Here is a 23,570-nt window from a genome sequence, read left to right as displayed (position 1 = left end):
AAAATATTTTCATGCACAGTACACAGCACATTTTAGTACCCAGCCTGGAGAGCAACTGCATATTCTAGAGGCTGCAAGGAAAACTTGCATGAATTTGTTTTCAACATCAGGCTTTTTTGAGGACAGGTGAAATGTGTTGGCAGATATTTCAGTGACTGCTTTGCTAGACTATAAACACACTATTAAATATTTAGTAATTTTAAAGAAAATATTTTGCTACACGTCTAACAACCCACAAATGCACTTTTAATAAACATCAAAATTACCAGGTTTTACTAACAGTTAAATGGTAACGATACATCTCTATTTTGATAACAGAATACAAACTATAACCCCAAACACTGATCAGCTCAAAAGCAGAGGTCTCATCAGATATAAATAACCATATTGGCAATCTTCAACCTTCTTTTCCACCAATTTTCATCATATTTATATTTGCTGCAGTAACTTATTAATTGAAGACATAGAAAATTAATTCATATTCCAAAGCGGAGATTGGTTTGTTCTGTGACAGAGCATATAATGGTCTTGGACAATCCAGGGAATCTGTACCACTTCAGTTCATATGATCAGTGGAAAATTCTAATAAGCAATGGCAGTATTCAATATAATTTATTTTCAGTCCATTTCTGACACATTTGCAAAATCAATCATACTTAAATGGGTTTGACTATAAAATATACTCACTGACTTATAAGATAAATAGTAGTAACTCCAGTTTATCTCAGTATTAATTAAAGCATTACTGATTTGGCTGCCAGTTTATGTTTAGATTTGCCCTCTTATCAATTTTTCTTTTTAGAAAATCTACTCAGTCATAATTACAGCCTAATATGCAAGTAGTTCAATTTTTTTAAATGTTATTACATAAATAAATAGAAATTGTATATTACATTTCAAAAGGACACTGAGTACCTCTAGGAGAAAAGCAATAAATTATTATTACCTTTTTCTATTGTTCCTTCATCACGGCTTGTAATAGCCCAAAATCAGCAAAATTAGAGAGGTTAAAATAAATGTAACGGTCATCTGGAATTTTTAAGGCATACCCATTACTGAAGTAATTACTGGATTATTTAGAAAACTGGTGAATTCCTTATTCTTCCTGTCATTTTAAACTACATTTATTGTGGACACTAGTTTTCTGTAGTAATATTTGCATATTAAACTACGCTTTACTCTGTGGGAGGCAGATTTGCAAATTAGATAATCATACCCTTTATTAAAAAGGAGTTTCAAGTAAAGCTTTTAAAATATATTTCAAAATAACCCTAACTGCATTCCAACCCACAGGTGAATCATGGGTACTGGATGTATTAATTATCCTCAGTTTAATTTTCTAGAGAATTTCTATTTACACACTCCAAGGAAAGCAAGAGGCTGAGACACAAAACTCAGTGCTGTTGTCATTACTCTGACAATCACACAGTGCTAACAAGCCACTGGAATGTAGAAGCTGCTCAAATAATATGTTGCATATAATCTTGTGAATGTAAACTGAACTTCTGCCTCTCATAAATATTACTACAAGACTGAAGGATAATAAATTGCATCAGCAAACAGAATTGTCTCTCAGAATAGGCAGCTTCACCTCAGCTTTACTTGCCTTCCTAGATATTTACAAGCTTCTTATTTTTCTAACCGAATTACCAATTAAATGGACTTGGAGGTATTTCGTGTTTAACTGTATACTGAGAATTCACACAACAGTGCCTAATCAATCATCTAATTAAGCAGCCTGATGTCAAAAAATGAGATGTGAGTGTTCCTAACTCTTTTTAATGCTAGCACATTTACTAGATGCCTAACCTCAAGAATCCAAGTAGGAGGACTCAGAAAATTCATTTTAGTACAGAATTTAAGCAAAACATCTGTAGTCCTATTTGTGGGAGTAGTCTGAAAGAAACTGAACCAATTAGCTATTTTCAAGTTACATTTCAATTTATACATCTCTATCTTTCTGGCAGCCCTTTCTATTTAAATGAGATTCTGTCTGGTGACAGTGATGAAATACACTCAATATATAACCAAGGAAAAACTTCTGTTTCTAGGACTCTACATAGAAGGCCCAGCTTTCCTTGTTTTCAAGCTTGTCATCGCAACATGCACACAGAACAGAAATATATGGGTCTGACAAACCAAGTCCCGTCAGCCAAACAGAATGAACCATATTCATCAAATCCCAAAGCAGAAAAGACAGAGAATGAATTATGAGCCTTACAGTTTCAGTTCTGTAGAGTGCCAAATAACACTGTCCGCTCCCTAGAACTCCTCCAGGAGCAGTGTCAAGCTTCCATGTGTTTAACATGAGCAGACTGTGAAGGTTGCCTGGACACCTCCTACAGAAAGTTTGCTATCAGCTGCTTCTGACAACTTCAGTCTGAAACCATCACTTTCTGTATGAGGCTTTTATAGGACATTCCATCCCAAGCAATTGTCTCCCTCAAAAGCAGAGAAATTTTCAGCATTCAAAGCTTTTCATGTTACTCTACCTAAAACTTGTAATGTCCTCATGTTTTTGGAAAAGCAGCTTGACAAGGAAGTGGCTTTTTGTCACAAGCACACTTTTCACTTTTTCTAGGAAATACTTCAAAAATCTGGGCATTTTCTACTTCCTGAAAAACAACATTGTCACATAGTGCAAAGTTCTTGTTAACATCTGAAAGCTCAAAAGTGTCCTTTTTGCACGGGAAAACTGTTTCAGCTGTTTCAGGAGATAAAACTTAGAAAATGACAGGAGGATAAAATCAGAACAGGGTCTAGAATTAAAAAAAAAAAAAAAAAAAAAAAAAGAAAAGGAAGAAGGAGACAAACACAGGGAAAACCAGCTAGTGGTGGAACTGAAGTCAGACAAAAATACATTGCAATCATTCCACTTGCAAATCTTAAAATACAAGACAGGTCCATGTCCTCAGTGGTTCTCTTGAATTGTGTTGGTTTCCTATGCCACATGCTGATCTCCTTGTTAATCTAACCTAAACAACTTAATTTTCTTAAAAATACTCTCTCTGGTCACATATATAAAGTTTTACCATCTTGTCCAGATCCCTGAGTAAGGGACCATAAGGGAAGCATTAGATTTAATAAAACCAGCAGTGGAAGAAACCTTGATACACTGAGCATACTTTCTGTTGACACATCAAACACTCTTCTACAGGAGTTTTTGTATGATTACAGGGAGTTACTAGTTTTTATTCTCTATTAGTTTGCACAGAAGTGAAGACAAAACTCCTTCCCACTTTCATTTTCAGAGAGTGAAATGTCATTTGCTGGTCACTGTGTAGCAGAGCTCATTGGCAAAGAAAATTGTGTGTGCCTGAAACTTAATCTGTACAAACTTGAAGGCATAGAAGGAAACCGCTACTTGGGGTTTTTCCTTCTCACAATCTTCTTTCAAAATCCCTAAAAAATCTACTTCTACTTAAGATATTCTTACTAAAGTACAATTAGAGTATTTTCCTTTATGCTGAAAACAGAGCTTCATCTTACAATTTTTCAGTTTTTGCTCTTTGGAAATAGCTTTGATCCTGAAATCTGTCAAAGGTCTTGAGGCATTTTATTAACAGAGCAGACTATCTTAATCACTTGGAAGCTATAATTCCTGGTAAGGTATTTGCTTTCTGTATAGATTAAGGGCTGCATACATTCCATCTTTAAATGGATAAGAGGCTTTTTCCTCTTACCCTCCATCTCTTCCCTCTAGTCTCCTTTCTAACCTAAGGACATAAGTCCCACATATCTACATTACTGAGAGCTGTTTCCTTTTTATCTCCTTTTTGAAAATTTAAAAGTCTTTGCAACAGATAGAAATGATATTAGGTAAGGAGCCATACAACTACACCTCAGCATTGATGGATAAACTTGGTCAATCAGCTCAACTTCCATCACAACATTTGCTGCTGTAGCCAGAAGCTTAGATGAACTTAATTAATAGTGTATCACCCTAGTGAAGTGAAAATGTGTTAATTTTTAAGGTAATTAGGAAAATTTCATGCTGATTAATAAAATAAGAAAAGCTCATAGGATCAACAGCACTACAGAGGGTCTAGGCACACATCCAAATTAAAAACATGGTTTGTTTATCTTCATATTAATGTTGAAAATTCTATCTTATTATGCTAATCTTATGTGTATAATTCAAAACTTTATTGTTCCCTTTTATTCTTAGAGATTATGTTGTATTTGTAGCTACTGCAATGAGTAATGGAAAAATCTAGGATGATTATTATCATGGGAGGGTACTGTTGCTTTAGAACCTGGAAGGAAGCACTCTACCCTTAATTCTTGCAGCATCAGAAAGATGACCTTTATAAAATACTATTTTGTCCCTCTCTGAAAAACATATCAGATAGCCAAAAGGAAAATCTTCCTAATCCCTGACTAGATTTAATATAAGCCAAACACATTACAGCAGTCATATTTCTAAGTAGCAACCCTGTAACCTTTCAGGATCAAACAAATAGGGCAGACATGCACATGTTTTGTGCCTGTAATAAGTGAAACAGCCTGACCTGTGTCAGTGGAAGTTCTTGCCCCTGCATAATAACCAATAGGCCATTATTTGCTGAGATTCTCTTACTGTTAAATTTATCCCATATCTGAAATCTTCACAGTAGAATTTTCACATTTAAAAGTACATCCAAATAACATAAACACTAGTCCTCCCAGAATACGAACTGTTATGAGCAATTCATCTATGTTGCAGTAAACATGAAAAACTATGTCTAAGAAAAGTAAAATCTGCTTATTTATCTCATAAATTGTCAACTAAAAAACATAAGACATCAAATTTTAACTTTTAAGGATTTTGTTGTAAGTTTTAACTATTATATTTTCCATTGTACGTTGCTGAAATCAGTGGTCAACCTGTGTACCTAAGAAAATCAAATATTGCTCAATGGGGCACTGGGAGTTTATGCTCTGATTCACCTCTGACTTGCCCTTAAATGAAGGAAAGGAGATGCATCATCAGCTCTCTCCTGGGCAAGACAATTTAAAATTATATTTAAAAAAATACATCACCTTAGAAGATATATACATCCACCTCTGAAGTGTAAAGCAAATCAATTAGAATCATATATTGAAAGTTTTTTAGTAAAAAAAAAAAATCTATATTTAATAATGAAGTTCTTGCAGTTCAAGAGAGACTCTAGCAGATAATTTGGGCCAGGGACAGAAGGATTTGAAAAGTCCTAAAAACAAAGACTGCCTGCCAGGAAAATTCCTGGGAATTAAGGGCTTATACTGACAAGGTTCCACTGCTGATAAAAAGTGCAATAATACTTTCAGGAATAAATATCTCTTTGGGAAAAAAAAGCTAACCATGCATACTTAGAAACTGCGGCTTATATCTAAGTATATAATATCTAAGTATATAAAGCCCCCGCTTGCCTGGGCATGGCACTACATCTGAACATCCACTGCATGATATGAAAACAAACACTTGTTTTAGTATACAGCCCTATTAACTACAAAATCAAATAGAACAATTGCAAGAGTAATTTATCCTTAATATTCAAATTTTGTTCTTTCTTGTTCTGGGGTGCCCAAATATTGCTACTAAGCTTTAAGATAAAACCAACTGCTGCTTTAAATAATTTTTTACTTATCATTCAGTAACACACAGAACAAACAGCTTCCACAAAGTACTGTCTAGACAGAAATACCCACACGCATTTCCCACCTGCCTCAGAAGTGAATTATGCAAGAAGCAATAAAGCAAGAGGCTTAAAAATTTAGATATGGTAAGGACAGTCTCAAGGACCTAAACAACCTGTGGACTTTTTTTTCCTGATACACTTGAATACATGTTCAGTGAGGAGTATAATGAGGAGGAGTATAACAAGTTCACAGATTTCACCCCTACATGAGAGTATGGCATTCGTTTAGATCATTGACCAACCTGGCGTTTCCTCCTTTATCAGAGAGTCAAGATCTTCTTCTTCAGAATTTCACATTCTGACATCAGATAAAAAGATAACTACAGAACTTTTGCAGACACCTATTACACACAAGCACATATCATTTTCTAGATGGTTCTAATTTTAATTTGCCAATAACTTAACTTTCAACTACCCAGGGAAAGGTTTCACTCCCTTACTCAGGTCCCTGTCTATGCTGGGGTTTAAAATAACCTTTCAATTGTCTGGTATTGGTTTATTTTCTAAAAAACAGACCAAAAAAAATCCACATAATTGTAAGTTCTTCAAAATAACCAATTTTTTTTTCATTAATTATTCTAAGGAATTCTCCTTTCTATAGACAAAAAAAATTTAGTAAGAATTATGTAGACAGTTGTGTGTATCACCTCCATGATAAATTAGGCAGAAACATGCAAAACAAAAAGGAATTATTTTGCCAATTTGAGCTAATGAAGACTTGCAGAGTCATTAATCTATGATGCATTTTTCAAATGTATCAGCCTAAAGAGGCTTAATTTATTGTTAGTGTACTTCAGACCAACCAAATCAAATATGGCACTCAAAGCTTATTAAGCTTTATTCTTAAAACAGCTAATCAAACTAGGCATGTTTCTTATTTAAAAATAAGACCTTATTGCAATTTGACTTAATTTCTATTGGCCTTTTTATTTGCTAATACTCAATCAACTTACATACACTAGAAAGAGAAATTCTGTATTGACGGGCTTTCTAATTTATTGAATAATGGGCACTCAAATGGTTTCTTAGAAAGTCAGTTCGTATTTCATATTGCACTGAGCAGAATATTTGTTTGCTTTCTGGGACCTCTGTCCAACCTTCTCATGCAAGTCCTGTGTTAGCCCTGTTTCTTTTTCTCTCGCAGTACTCAAAATGTCACGGATTTGCAATTTTCCTTCATGTAGAAATAGCTTGTCCCTGCTGTTTCCTTTAAAGATCAAGACATACCTTGGCTGTTTAAAGCATCTTAAACTATCAAAACTAATTCATCCTACATTATCTAAAGCCATTTGAACAACTCTTTATTTTGATTTGCAGTTCTGTCAATTATTGCCTTATCGCCAGCTGTAAACTTTGTACTGTGCAAATATAATTGGTCAATACTAGGAGAAACACCAAGAAAACAGGGATGTAAGAATTTCAGGTTATCATTAAAAGACATTTATATGTGGGAGAGAAGCAGAGTTTGAAGTATTAAGGGAAGATTGTATCAGATGTTTGAAATCAGCCCAGTGACATTAGTTTCCTGATTTTTAATCACATGTAAAAAGTCACTGCTCACAAAAAGGCAACACTTTTGTGCGAGGTGTCTTCGTAAATATGCCAAGACAAGAGTACAAATACCTGGAAGATGGAATAAACTTCCCACTACTAAATATATTCTTTATATCCCGTAGGGAAGAAAAAGAGAACTTGGAAGGAGTTAAAGCTCCATAATATCCATTAGCATTATTCACATATTCACATTCATCTCTATTATGTACAGGTTTTCAAACAAACAGCAGACATTCAGCAGTTATTCAGAAACAATTAAACACTCAGGAAAAGCAGCCTGAACTGTAACCTTGAGCATTTACACAAAATCTTCAGGCGCATAATAACTTATTTTACCATCTGGCCTGAGTTTTTTTAATGCAAAATAAAGCAACTGTTCTTTTGTTTGTGAAACCATAAAAAGTTAATCTTGTATTTGTATATGGTAACCCAACAGTCAGCACTAGGAAAGTTACTAAAACAATTTGCATTTGGGTTTCAAATACAGGGTCACAAAGCATACATCTTCAAACTCCAAACTACTTCCACTGGCCGAACTTCGCTCATCCAATTCAGACTATTTATAAACTAAAACTCTCAATTTATTGATGAAAATATTCTTTTTATGATAACAAATTACAGCATTTGTCAGTTGCTACAAAAGCACAAATAATCTTCCTCCTTTTTCATGGGGAAGTAAACAGGAGGTAAAGTCTAAAATCTTAAAAATCACAACCTAAAAGATCTGTCTCAAAAAGTCTTAAGACATAAAAAAATATTTTATACTCTTTTTTCCATTTTGTTTCGGATATGATCAATATTAGATACCTCAAACACAGATTTTCTCATTAATAGGCCACATTTCTTTGCCCTAATTTCTGAGAGCCCATTGGGCTAAGATTATTCATAAGAGTCTGCTGGACCAAATTTAGACTAACAGTTCTTAAAAATACTGAGTACAAAGTAGCAATACCATGACTTAAAGTGCAAAGACGGTACAAAGCTAATTTGGAACTGCTGTTTTAGACAAACGTTCATCTGAAAAGCTTAAAATAAGCATTTATACTTTTATGTGTTCTTAGCTTGAAACACAGATTTATTAATGTTTTTTCAGGTTTTCAGATGTGTGGCTACATATCAGTCTAATTAAAACTCAAATGACTGCTTTGTAACTACTCTGCATGTACTAATGAAGTACATTTCACTCTAACCCTTCAGAGAAAATATTTAAAATGCTGAGCTCCGGGGGACTTGGCAGAACATGCCAGCTGTGCAACCTTGTGATGTTCAGTTTCCCAGGGTAAGGCAGCAAGCCTGAAGCTTCTGGGGGGAGCTTGCACTGAAAAACCAGCACTCAAACTCCCATCAGACATGAATGTACCCAAATAAGAACTCCTACCTCAAAATATTTTTTATTTCCTCTATATATCACTTATTTATCTTTCAAGGACTTTCTTATTGTATTTTACTACAGTTACTGCATTTGGTGAAGACGAGTAATCTGTTTGTAGTCCTTAACATATAGTCCCAAGATTATTAAAGAGTCACAAGGTTTATATACTAAATGGGGGAAAAGAAAAACCCAACCATCAGAAGCCATCAACTGTGCACTTGGATGAAGGCACTGCTTTGAACAGACTGTTCAAAATGCAAATAGATAAACCGATCATGCAATGACAGCAACTTTCCTTTTTACTAGGAACTGAGCTAAAAATGTTAGGACTCAGGAAATAAATCACAGCAAACTGGCAGGCTTTTAGAAGCCTGTAGAAACTTACCAAACCAATTACAGGACTGTACACCACATATCTGACTTCATTTGATCACAGTGTTTGTGTTACAGCCATATCTCAGGCAAGATTTTTCAGCATAATATCTACTTCTTTTTACATTTTAATCTTTAAGTAATAAGATGCCTAAACAGTTACTGGGATATATAATTATAAAGGAAAATTGATTTAATGGGATTTTTCAGGTTTTCTTCACTTATTTTAGACCAAAAGTGGAATTCCTACATCTGTTCTACAAAAAAAAAAACAAAAAAAAACCACACAAATGAAAACAAACACCAAAAAAAAACAAAAAAAAAAACCCTACACAAACAAAGAAAAAACACCCAAAACAGCCACATTATATGTGGGTTTGTAAACATTTAGGGTTGTTTGTTTTTAACATACATTTAGATAATGATGAAAGTTGCAAACCACATTTCATCTGGAGAAATTACAACTCATGTTTTGTTCATTAAATTTCATAAATTTTATAACTTTGGGCTAAGTTTCTTGAATGGATGGCCTATGTCACTAATAGTGTGAAACAACTCACTAATATTTTAAAAAATGAGATTTTGAAATCTTTCTTGCATTGTTTCATCAATAGCAGACATGATGCAAGCATAGATATCATATGTACTATCCTTTCATTCAGTGCCATCACTTGGAGTATTATCATCAACTAAACTGACCTACAATATTACTTTGATTCTATCTTTCAGTTTTTGTCACTGTATGTTCAGGTTACATGTCATGAACTCTACCAGCATATTTAGGAATTCAGAACTTTCCTTTGGAAGTGTTTTCCCAGGTGCTTTATCGATTACAGTGTTACATATTTCTAAAATACATTTTGACTAGAAAATCCCAAGTACACAATACATTAAAGTACATTTAAAGTTTTATAATAAAACTCCATGGGTTCCAAATAATTAGTATTAAGCATTCAGGGTTATCCCCAAAACCAGAAAACTGGCCTATAATAATGTCTTACTTTTAAAAATATTAAGTAAGTGAGCATCATTTAAAAAGAAACTCTTTTCCATTTATGAATGTAGTTTGAAGATAGGAAGAGTTTTAAATTCAAATTTTGTAGCAAATAATGCCTTATTAAGCTAAAACTCAATGTATATCTCAGGCAAAACTAGATTTGATAAAAAAAATTTCTTCAAGGTCAGAAATAATCGATTCCTGTGTGAATTTAAAACTTCAAATATCTGCTTCAACAGGAGATATAATGAAAAATGAAAATACTAAGGTTTCACAGATCGGATCTATGATTATTACACTGTTTAGTCTTTGGTGACCTGCTTGATATCACACATTTTGTTTTCTTTTTAAAAACTACCTGAGTTACAGGTGACAGTACAAATATTCTATATTACTATACCTAGGACCAATGCCCACAATATTCAGCTGACATAAAAGCCATATTTCTATTGCTGCTTTACAGCCATGGAGATCTGATAGTGTTTTTCACAGTCCAAATGTTTCATGTTCATTTCAAATTGTTTAATTTCCATCTCAATAAACTTATGTTGGTTTCTGGGACTAATTGCAAGGATCACAATCAGGTCTGATGAATATAACTACCCATCTGCATTTAGGCTCAAAATTCATACAATAGTTACAAGAAGTAAAAACTGATTTGGATATACATAAATAATAAAGATAATTTTCAAAAATTTGTAAACCCTATGTTGCATAAAACTATATAAAATGTTGTGAAACACACTGTTTTTATTTACATTACTCCTAGAGAGCATTTTACTGAGAAAGAATGACTCACTGAACAAAATCCTGTCTGATCTACACCTATGAAGACTTCATCTACCTGTGTCTAATTTATGTATGTCAAGTAGGCCAAGTAATGTGCAAATATTCATAAATTCTCTCAATTTAAATTATTTAAATCACCCGTTTTAGTCAAAGTTGGCTAAATGGAGTCCTCTGAACATAAGATTAAATGCTATCTTTATCATTAAAAGGGAATAATCATTTTGGCAATATGACACAAAAGCAATTTAAATGGCCCTAGAGGTGCAGCTACAAATTTTTTTACTTATTAGAAAAGGATGAAGTGGAAACTCATGTACAGAAATGAACCACAGCAATTACATTAAAAAAATTCCACCAACCACCTTACTAAATGACATATTCAGAGAATGACCCAATGTAAACACAAGCAAACAACACTAATCTAATTTCTGAGGACAAACCAAACTTTTGACTGCTCAAAAAGTATCTGCTTGCATCCATATGTTAATAGACACCACATGCTTTTTTATCTATTTGGATTTACACAATCAAAAACTGTGCACAATGCAGGTACTGTTTCTCAGCTGTCAGAGAGAATTTCAGACTCAGTCTCTCTGGAGACAGATTATTTGTCTTGGCCACTGAGAATACGTTTGCTGTAAAAGACAAAAAAAGAAGGCAACCCTTGCCTTCAGATCTTACGCTCTGGAAGACAAACAGAGAAAAGATTTTTTTCTCCCAGAGGCAATCAGGGTACAGGAGTTCAGGCCAATGTCCCACCATTCAGGATGACATCCTTCTCCAGACACATCCATACATAATTTGACTGCTGGCATGGACACAGCTTGCATAAATACCTAAAGAATCATACTTCCATGTAGCCTGGTCTGTGCCAGGTATAACCGCCTCCAGTCACCCTCCCCACATTGTCCTCTTCCCTTTAAGCATGGCCACCTGTCCAGCTCCAGCCAATTCATTTGACTAAAAAAAGGGCAAAGATAAAAATCTAATTATTTTTATTTGTCAGCACAAGAAGCAATATGTCACTCTTACCATCAGGCTTTTTTTCTACTTCCTTACACAACAGTAGCATCTAGGGGCCAACAAACAACAGAGCATCACTGACATACTCTGGATAATGCAGTCAGAATTCACAACCAACTGGCATACACCAAGTCTGAAGAACCATTCTGCTCTGATACAGAAGAGATTCTTCAAAAGCAAAATGGAAAATAAGTTATCAAAGTCTTCCATTTGAAATATCTCCTTAACTTTACAAATAGAATTATTATCAGTTTCTGGACTCTGCTCTCAGCACTGAAACTTAGTATATGTAAAAAAGATCAAACCATAGGATCACACACTGCACTGCCTTCTTGCCTTCTTCAAAAAGTTAAATGAAGGCGAGAAAAAAAAAACACCAAAAAAAATTGGGTGGCCTTTTTAGACCTTCAAAAACCCTCACTATGTTATCCTCCCCTCTCTCAAGTTCAAATTAGAGAGACTTCAAGAGGGAAAAAAGCCCCACACATAGTTTTTATCAGTACTTTTTAATGATGTAAAGTAGGGCCATACCTCAGGGCAGAATGAAATGAATAAGAGTTTACCACCTGCCATAGAAACAGGAAAAAAACCCAAACCCTTATGCCATTTAGAAAAGCCTAACTTAGTTTTCAGTGTTCTGCTCTGCAGTCATTCACAAGGGATCAACACCACCTTTGTGACTGACCCAGAGCTTCATATTTTTCATTCTGCACTATGGACAGGAATAGTTTTCAGAAGCTGTTAAAACACAGTTCCACCTTGTTTCCTTTTCAGCAATCTATGCACTATTTAAGTCTAAAGAAAATTTACTTCACTAGCAAGACAACATCTTTTAATGAAGAGACTTCCTCCTATGACCAATATGTTTATATAAAGAAAGCAACAACTAACATTCAAATGTAAAGAAATAGATCTCACTGATCTTGAGATAAGTTAATTCATGTTTTAATAAAAGGGATGAATTTAAAAGTACAGCAAGCAATGATAAAGCAAAATTACCTATAGACATTTGCCTAAACAGAAGTTTACAGGTCTGCTGATTTTGGCTGGAGTCGAGGTAATTTTCTGCCCACTGGCTGGTACAGGGCTGTGTTTTGGATTTGTGCTGAACACGGGGTTGATAATATAAAGATGTTTTTGTTATTGCTGAGCAGGTCTTGCACAGAGCCAAGGCCTTTTCTGCTTTCTCAGTTTTACCCTTCTGGTTCTCTCCCTGGTCCCACCCCTGACCCCACTGGGGGAGTGAGCGAGCACTCTCTGTGGGCTTTGGTTGCTGGCTGGGGTCAAACCATGACAATGAGACTTTTGCCTTTTTTTTTCCTGAAGACAGCCATCCCTTATTTTCTGCTTCATGAAATAAAAATTCATGCTATATATATGACAAAACTTGCTGAAGAAATAATCACATGAGATGAGGAAAGTAAGCATTTTAAATTTTGTCTTCAGCATGTCCTCCTTGGGTTTTGTTCTTGCTGCTACAGCTTTTTCAATGTTAAAAATTTTTGATGGTTTATAAATCTAATATTGTTATACACTTGACACTTCCAACCTATTCCTAGAAGATCTCTTTTGAGACAGATTTACTTTGAAATTGGTAGAAATTGATATAGAAATATTTTTTCTTGGGCTACTACACCTCTACAGATGAGGTAGTCATGACTCTATCTTGGGCAAGCCTGTATGTTTTATATTCAGGACTGTCTCCTTGTAGTAAAATTACACATAATTTAGACCTGATGTCTTGTTTATCTCTTATCTTGCTCTTCAGTATATAGGGTCAATTAGTGCAAGGCTGCAAATTGCTCAATGACAAGACCTTTCTGGTCCTCAACCAAGCAGGCTGAGGTCACAAGGAGTTGTGAGGGGACATTGCCAGGACAGCAGACTCCAACAAACCCAAGGGATATTCCAGACCATATGACCTCATGCTCAGGAGGGAAGATGAAAAAGGAAGCAGGGAGTGATCAGAATGACAGTATTTGTCTTCACAAGCCACCATGATTCACAGTAAAGCCTTGCTTTCCTCAGGATGAACACCTGGCTGCTCATGGGAACAGGTGAGTGAACTTGTTTTACTTTGCCTATTAATCTTCTGCCTTATCTCCCAGTGTTATTGCTGTACAGAGATAAGTATTAATAGTCCACTGTTAGCAAATTATTTTATCAAGATATATCTTCAATTTGACCATTACTTAAATAGTGTGAGTTATTTCATGATCCTGGGGCAGGAAAGTGCACACAAAGAAGTTGTGCTAATAAAACGTCAGCTACACCGTGAGGACCCACATCCTGAAAGACACTGGAGAAAAGCACAGCACAGCAACAAGCATTCTCAAAAATGCAAGTCCAAGATGATAGCTGAAGTCTATTAGCCTTGATCCTTGCCTGTAAATCAGATGCTCCACTTCTATTTGCATTAAAGGGCATCACAATCCCACTCTACCTGGAAAACAGTCTCTAAGACATGCATTTTAACAGGCTCAAGAATTCTGTTGGAACTATTTTCAGATTATCACACCTCTTTGAATATTTCCTATGTTCCTCCTTATATAATGCAACAGTAACATTCTACGGATACAGACATGAGGGATAAAAAATAAATTTATTTACTGTTATTTATAGTCAACTTTGCTTTAAGGATTTGATAATTTTATGGCTCCCTTAGTATTTATATCTACGAATGACTTCAGATGAGTTCATCCTAGCAACTGTCAGCCCTCAAAAATTAAAACACAGATGAGCTGCATGGGCTTTCTTTTGTTTGTTTTTTTTTTGCCCCAAGCTCATGAAGAATGAGAAGAATACAGATTGTTTCATAAAACAAGGAGAAAAAGCAGCATCAGCAAACAAGCATACAAAATTGATTTAAAATCTACACTGTATTCCTCAAAGACAGGAATATTCAGGAGTTTTATATGGGAAGAGAGAGACTAGATCTAATATCCAGACCTACTGGATGATAAGAAGTTCATTAAATAAATCTTTCAGGCCTCACAGGCAAATAGAACTACAACCACTTCTATCCTAGGACATTTTTATTGTTAAAAAGATTCATTTAAAACAGAGTAGCATGAATTACTTCATCAAGATCACTGCTATTATAATGAATCATTAATATCCTAGTGAAAAATTTATTATTATGAATAATGCATTCAAAATGATGAGACAGAAAATGAAGCATTACTCTGTGAAGTATCAGAGAAAATCAAAGTGATGTTATGAAAGCTGGCAAGATAACCATCATTTTTTGTTCTAAATCTTTCTAGATGTCTTTTCAGATGCTTTACCTTTATTATATTTTCTTGTTGAATATTTATATTTTAACTAAAGAAAAAAGTATGTTAAACAACATTCTTTCCTTTCTATGAAAAAAATGTCCAAGTATATCCATTTCTTTGTCCACAAAACCAGTTCTGCCCTCAGGAGGCCCATTTTTGTCTTCATAATATTTATTTGAGCATATGTGATTGTGAAACACAACCCCTTCTTTGCAATAAATAGCATAGTTATTTTTGAAACTATCTACTGCATATATACCACAGTTAGAGGAGGCTTAGATAAAATGTGTTAGATGAGGCCATTTTGATAGTAGCACTATGCTCAGATAGGGAATCAGGTCTCAAAGTAATAACCATTTCAACATAAATGACACAGAATAAAAACTTGCTACAAATATAATAATCGCTTTCTTTTCTGTGAAGTTAGAATCAGAGCAATCACCTTGTCTCTCAATTTGCAATACACAAGTTGCTCTGTGGCTTACTGCAACTGAGTTCAGACAAGCAAAATAACAAGCATATTATTTGGGGTGGTCTTCTGCAGCTAACTAGTTTTAAAGTAAATTAAAATCAATTGAAAACACCACACTAGACTCCAGCCAAAGGACAAAGGAAAAATTATTCATTTAATGGGCATTAAATATTCCTTTTATTCTTGATAGACTTGATTTGTCCCTTCTCCTCCACAGATTTGTGTATATTACATCAAAGCAAGCAATGTTACAACTATTGTTGCTTTGTGACATGAAATGACAATTAAAACACTCAGTGGTACCTTAGAATTTGATGTGGATTCCAAAAAGCAAAGCCTGTTGCCAAATCCTTCTGCAGCAAGACACAATTTCTGTTGCTCCTTGTGAACGGTTGCAGTGCACTGCAGAACCACTTCATCATCCTACCAAAAAGAAAAAGCAAAAAGAGAACTAGGGTTATGTTTCTGACCCAGTAAGACTTATGGAAGCTTTTAGAAAATAATTGTTAAATGCACAAACTGTTTTCCCTGAACACAAGCAGAATCAAACCCCAGCATATTTTTTTTATTTTGAATTGCAAATGTGAGCAAATCAATTAAAAGAATTTTTTCTGTTTACCTATCCTGGTAATAAAAGTCAGAGCAGGAGTTTTATTTTAACTACACACAAAGTACACAGGAATTAGTATTTCTTTCAGAGGTCAGCCATACAATGCAAAGAAGTAGAAAAGCTTCAAATCAGTTAATTGATGGGTACCATATACATGTGAATTAACTTGTTTGTGTATATACTGCATGTATTCTAGTTAGTGCAACTTGCTTAGAAGGTTGTAAAGAAATAAGGAAATAAGGAAAAAAATATTCTTCCTATCTTCAGAGTCATTTTGTACAAATAGTTCATAAATTAGTGGTTTTTGCACTTAGTTGAAAAGCATAATCTTGTATAAATAAAAGATTTTACTTCCAAAAAGCTAGTGCCTATTCACTGCTGCTCCTTGTAAAAGCTGTGGAGAGAACTACCCACAGTTTCTTAACAGAAGGAGGTGTGGTGACTTGCTGAGACCTTTGCAAGCAAGAAAGACTGTGATAGAAGATAACAAAAGTATGATGACTAAGCAGAGTGCTGAAGCTAATCAGAGAAAGTACTACCACTATCTTATACTGAGTTTAATAGACTTAATGAACTTTTTTATTAAGTGCTCTGTGCTTATCCTAATGTGCAAGCATATAAAGACAGACAGGAAATACTCAGAATTAAAAGGGAAAATAAGTTATTGGGAGAGCTGTCCCATGGCTCTGCTAAGTATTTCAAAGAAAGGAAGGTCTAGGAGAAAGCAATGATATCTTGTACACAGCAAAGCAAACAGTGTGTTCCTTAGTCCTTAATATGTATTAACTAAAATTTTACAAGACTATTTACTGTGTAGTAATAGTAAAAGATCTTATCAACAAGCCCTAAAAAACAGAGGCAGACCCTTATTTAAATCACAGTTCTTTTAAGTAACACAATCAGCAGCTTAAGAATCTCTGTAGAAATATGGTTCCAGTTAAAGAAGAAATTGTGTTGCAATGAATCTATTTTCTAGCAAAGATTTTTTGTTTTAGAATAGAAAAAATAGCATCTCTCTATGCATTCTGCCAATTCATTTATGAGTTTCCAATAATAAATTTCAAATTAATTACTATGAAGAGGACATATTGAACACTGTAAATAAAATTCAATAAATAGAACAATAGAACTACAGGATGAAGTGTGCAACTGGAAGCAGGCTATGACTTGAAAAATGCATGCATTAAAGCAGGAATGTTTACCAAAGGAGTTGTTCTTATAGGCAGTTTGCTACAGAGGGACATTCAGAAAAGTTCATCAAATTAAATGAACGCCTGAATTTAAATTGAACTGAATCATTTGAAGCCACCCATAAACATTTATCCTGAATTAAGCTAGTTTTTCATTTGTTCCATTTACTTCACACAAATAATTTAACTAGACTAAATTAAATTGTATCTCAATCAGAAAAGAACAGGAGCTTACATAGGGTTTAATCGGACACTCGAAAAAATTAATTTCTGCTACCCTTTTTTAATTGTTCCCATATGTAAAAGGTAAGTGTAGGTAAAGCAATTTTCCTTGTATACCAGCAGAAGTGCCCATGCTGCAATCCACAGTCAATTGTAGAGGTGAAAAGTAATAACTGCTTCCAGTCAGGCATTAAATCCAAAAAACGTAAAACATGCATACGCTACTGGTGAAGCTCACAACGTAAAATCACAGCTAACAAAGAAAAATCCCTGAAGGCCAATATCAAGGATGGAAAAGACCACACATACAGACCTAACAGCTTTGTTGTGTACTCTTTGTAAAGCTAAATCTTTTAAAACCCAGAGCATTTGGGGGGGAGAGCAAGTTGTTGGTTGTGTTTACTTTTTAAAGCACTAAATTACTATTTCCTAATCTTAATTACATTTGATTAAAATAAAGTTTCTTTTCAGGTTAAAAATAATGATGTTAAGATTGAAGCTATAGAAATACACTCTCCTTCTTCTTTCTCTTCCTAGCCTACTTCTTCCTGAAGTAACCACCCCAGCAGAATCAAAATTTCAGTAACCCTGTCACCATTGTCCTAGAATTGTCTCCACAAAGCAGCGCTAAAGAAGATTCGAACATTGTACCTCCACAGCCAGAAGCAAACAACATAATAAGGCAACTTTCTACTGAAATGAACCACTAATTTCGTTTTGTATTGCCCCATTTTCTACCATTGTAAGCCAGGTTTTTAGAGAACATCTGAAAAGTGCTCGACATACCCCATCTACAAAAATTATTGCATGCTGACAGCAGCAAAATATAAGTTGGTTTGGAGCAAGTCCCTAACATACTTAATTTTAGTTAATGATCTAATGTATTATACACTTCCCTGTAAACCAATTAAGCTCAATTACCAGGCGCACATGTATAATGCAGATGCTGACTGCCAATGGATTAAGAACAGGAATACAGCAAATGCTAAATTTCTTGACACACAAACTTACTCGATACATTTTGCAAACGTTTTTGTCTTCCTTCTCTGTGCAGTGTGTGGCATACACAGATTATTTTGTTACATACTTGGCAAACAAAAAAAAGACATTTTATTAATAAATGCTTACAAGTTAATGAAAGTCAATCACTCTCCCATACCATTTTCCAAAGTTTGCTTCAGGGTTGGTAGGACATGTTCATTAAAACAAACTAAATTTCAACTCTGTTATATTTTCTTTGTTTTCTATGGAGATGTTCACAAAAAATGTTCTCTTAATTCAGGCCTCAGAGTCACAGTGTTGTGGAACTTACTGTTCTAGTCCAGGTAGTGTTGAAACAACTGGCACAGAGGTTAAGAAAGATGTGATGCCATTGTCAGATCACATGAAAGGTAATTACAGATAATGAGTGTCACACACACACAGAGCTCTAAGTTACTTTGCATTTCTGTGCCAATCATTATAGAGTTGTCTAATATAGGCTTCACATTAGATTCAGTCTTCCAACACTTACTGACTATGTGTTCAGAAGATTTCCTATAGATATTCAACTTGACTGTGCTGCAGAATTATATTAAGATACATAATTCCATTACATTACATTTCTTTAAAGCAGACTGGTAAGTGGGCAACCATCTCATCAGTGTTTTTCTAAACTGTTTTCAAATCAGGAAATGATAAGCAGTTTCAGTATGAAGAGAGCTAAATTTCCTTATCTTAAGTCACACCACCAAAGAGACCTTCATTGAAGGTCTCCTTGTTCTTATACAAAGAACACCACAATATGCATCATACTAAATGTCTATTAAAGAAAAATATCTTTCAGATATTTTTACATCTTGAATTATGAGATGTCTCAAACTGGCTCATTCCTTCCTATTATCTTCTGATATTAGATCATCATCGCTTTTCCTGTCAGGTCAACATAATTCATAGTTCAAAGGGCTGTAACTGTAGCCTTCAAAAGTTAAGCAAATACATCAACTCTCTTCACACATGACTGAAAATTCAAGGTGTAAAAGGCAATGCAAAGTTCCTGACCATAATGCTGGTGGCTTTTAAACACATCTGAGAACATTATTTAATATTGCAGCAAACTAAACAGACAAAGATCTGAGAGTTCAAGAAACCACCTTCAAGCACAGGTGTCTAATGCTAAAATGTAATCACTTGTACAAACTTTTTATCCATATGGAATATAAACTCTTGGACAGAGTGTTTCAAGACATGTAGAAGTCTGTGCATATCTGTGCATAGCTGCACTGATGATATGAAGTGCATAGCCAAAAGAACAAAACCTAGTCTTTTATCGTACAGTTACAGGTCTTTGTAATAGATCAAAATAACACACTTTGACAAAAATAGCATGTCTCAATAATTTTGAAATAAATGAGTTTAGTATATACTTGATTTCATTAAAATGCAAATAAAAACCAGTATCTATATGAACTTCAAATTTATTTTAAAGTTCATATTCAAAACACAACATATTCAAGATTATACAAAGTTTCTCACAGTCTTGAAAAAGCTTCAGTACAGCTTGGAAGAAAGAGCAGTAGCACAAACCCAAAATCCCTGCAGTCTTTTCCACTGACAGGTATTTTTACTACTCTTGTTTTGCTGATTAATCATCACTTTGGTAAACATCTGTCTGTTTCCTCCATAGAAATTTGAAATGTTACTATTTCCATCCCAATTCCCTGTCATCATAGCATCTTTCACTAGTAAGTCCAAAGACACTGCTTTGTCTTCTATTTTTCCAGGGTGTGGATACTGAAAGAAGAGGCATCTCAAGAGCAAGGGAAAGTAGGTCCCAAAAACCACACAAATTCTGCGCACACAATTATCAAATGTACAAGGAAATGTCAGTCACTATAACAACAATGAAGCACAGTCCCAGGTGTATTACATTTACTGCATCTAAGTGTGAATCTAACTTGGGAAGCTGTCCATTTAGTTTAGATACTTCAATGAATGATTCTTCTATCCATTCTCATTCATGCTTCAGTTCACAATCTGAGGTGCTTCATGACACTAAGGAATTCAGAAGAGTAGTAATTAATCTCCATCCCAAAGATATGGATGTGAGGAGCAAAGAGGATACTATCTAGCTACAATAACAGAGCATGCCCACAGGAAGACAGAACTGGCACTCACACTGCCCAGCTGACTGATAACCTGAGCCAAAAAGGTATTTCCCCCCCTAGGTTTGAGGACTGAAGCACCATCTCTATGAAGACAGGACTGGAAAGTTGAGCCTGTTCTTCCTGAAGAGAAGTTGTGTGGAGACCTCATGGCAACCTTCCAACATCTCTATGTAGATATGTTTTCGTCATATTGTTCACACATATATGCATGCATATATTTTCTTTTAATAGTCTTACTATGTCCTATTAAACCCTGAAAATTGTCATCTCCCATGTAAAGTCAGTTCTGACTAATCCTTAACCTTCTCAATGTAGTTCCATTAAAGAACAAGTGTCTGGCAATTCCCACAGGTGGGCACATCTACAGTGTTAGTACCTCTTCAACATGGATGTATCTGGGATTTAGAGGGTGGAGTACTTGCTGTGGCATTTTCCTGGAAACCTGATACTTGTCGGTTTGTTTGGTTGGGTTTTTTTAAAATACCACATTCATCATGTTTGTTTTTATTTTATTTTTATTCTGCACATTGTAGTCCTTTAAGCTTTTAATCATTTCACATACTTCTATAACTTCTGAATTCATTCATATCTGCTAATGGTTTAGTGGGGAGTTAAAAGATTGAATAATTTCTTTTTTTTTCTCCATTCTCTGGGAATGCAAAATACATTTTCCTACAGTATGTCATTCTCCTGTTTTACAAACTATCCCATTACTACCTCCAAGTGTTTTACTTTATCCATGCAAGAAGAGCAGAGCATTGGAGCCTCTACTCTTGCTACAATCCTCTGCAGAAAAAGGTGAAGACAAAGTAGCAATATATTACAAGTAATACATTTATTTAGAAAAACTGTATGCTACAGCCTGAGGTGCTTTAACTCATCACATCATGACTACGACGTTTGTGTTTCCCTTCCATTTCATGACAAAAACAGGCAACCTTTTCCAAGTATTTTCCTTTATTTTAGATTTTATACTTTATATTTTACTTCTTTGCAGAGAATGCAACAAATAACACATGAGTTATTACTAATCTAAATAAATTTCTGTGCTCTTCACAATCTGATTATACATAATTACCTCTCAAAGATATAATGCTGACTCTGTGTTTCTGTGTCCTGACAATATATCAATTCTGAATAGAGAACAGAGAGTGTCACATTTACAAAATTCAACATTCAAAGATTAAACTTTGTAAGTTATGCTTGTACATTCAAATTCATTCTGTTGTTTTTTATGACAAATACTGCAGTTAGTGGAAGGTTCCCTCAACTTCCATATGCTATAAATCAGGATCTCAGGACAGACTTTATTTTAATATCTCAATTTTTAATAGGTCACAGAGGCAGAGTTCTGCTTCACTGCGTCCAATTTACTGTTCAGCTGTGCAACTGAACGGTGCAATGGGAATAGGTGCCACACATACTTTAATCTATTATTTTGTAGATTTACAAATAGAAGTTTAGCTAGTACAAATTGCTTTCTGCCTAGGGAAACTGTAGAATACTTCTTGACTTACAAACTTCACCTCAACTTCCCTTGTCTTGTTGGGATAAACACTAGATTACAGAGCAGAATAAAAGGTTTGAAAGAGCTATGGGCCATCAAGCACAAGACACAATTGCAGACAACCATATGCTATATGCTAACAGGATAATAGGGTCCACAAATCAATCCCCTAACACGATCCTAGACATCTGATCAGAAAAAAAAAAATAAAAAAAAAAATCAGATGTGACTTTTTTTATGCTAGGCATCTGAGTAACATACATAACATGCTTTGAGTCTTGACAGAAGTCCTACTGATTGCCCCAGAGCCTTTTCCTTCTGTGATTTAGAAGGTAAAAGGCTACAACAGAGAAGTCAAGTAAAAAGTTAAGATGGTGTTTTTCCTTCTCCAAGTCCCTGCAGACAACAAATAGAAACCAAGATTTATAAAACACCACGTACATAACATGCAAGAACTGTGATCTGCAGAGATTAAATAGCTTTTCAACAACTCTACGGAGGACAGCAACAGAACACTCAGAGAGTAGCGTTACTGTTAATTCTATTCTTGACTAATCAGCCAGTCAACAAACTACCAAATTTTAAATACCACTTTAGGACAATGACTCTAAAGCTTCTGGCATCTGAACACAAAGACTGTGACAGAAGTAAGAAAAGGTGACAAACTTCTGATTACTCTATCTGAGCCTGAACCACAACTACACTCTCTTTGGTTGCAGATCACCATTGCAATAGTGCAGTTCAGCCATTTTGACTCTTCATTTTGCATAAGGGAAGGACAGAGAGCAAAAAGACGAATGATACTTACAGGAGAAAAAAAAAAGGAAAGATTCAGGAATACTGCTGGGATGAAGTCTGCTTAGGTGGTGGGAAAACTTGGCAACACTGGTATTTTTGTCACTAAAACATGGAAGAGGGGACAGGTTAAACTGGTTCTTAATGAATTAAAGAAATAAGCATTAGACAGTTGGGGAAAAGTTTTCAGAAAATAAAGCATTTTTATAGACCTGTTTAGAAGCCTAATCATTATAAGACTGCAAAAACTGCACAAGAAAGCTTTTTTCAGGATGATTTATGCATAGCTGAACTTGTCTTAGGATGAGAAGAGGAGATGCCTTTTCTGGTCACGCAATTCTAACTGGTCTGAACACATTTAATTGTACAAGTTTTAGTTTTATCCTGTAGGAGGAGTAATTTCCTAAGAATTCAACCTTATTCCAATGGAATCCTCCTTTGAGAAAGAAAACCCCAGGCAGAACAGATGGAATTCCAAAGGACCAGATTAGCTGGTATTTCTCAATACAGGACTACGAAGCCAGCTGCTAGTACAATAACCATGTTACCTCCTCCTCCTTCCCCAAAAAGTTCTAACTTAGTC

At 34.8% G+C, this 23,570-nt stretch overlaps 1 protein-coding gene across 1 annotated transcript in view; it reads right to left on the bottom strand.

Annotated features, from left to right (window-relative positions):
- The window catches only part of RYR2 (ryanodine receptor 2), a 385,720-nt gene that overhangs the window by 273,191 nt on the left and 88,959 nt on the right, over positions 1-23,570 (bottom strand). Inside the window, 1 exon segment of the mRNA XM_054514420.1 lies at positions 15,821-15,940. Coding sequence (XP_054370395.1) covers positions 15,821-15,940 — 120 coding nt within the window.

Source organism: Molothrus ater, chromosome 3, assembly GCF_012460135.2.
Source record: "Molothrus ater isolate BHLD 08-10-18 breed brown headed cowbird chromosome 3, BPBGC_Mater_1.1, whole genome shotgun sequence".
NCBI classification, from domain to species: Eukaryota; Metazoa; Chordata; class Aves; order Passeriformes; family Icteridae; genus Molothrus; species Molothrus ater.
Note: the sequence above shows the minus strand (reverse complement) of the source record. Positions and strands in the feature narration are given on the sequence as shown.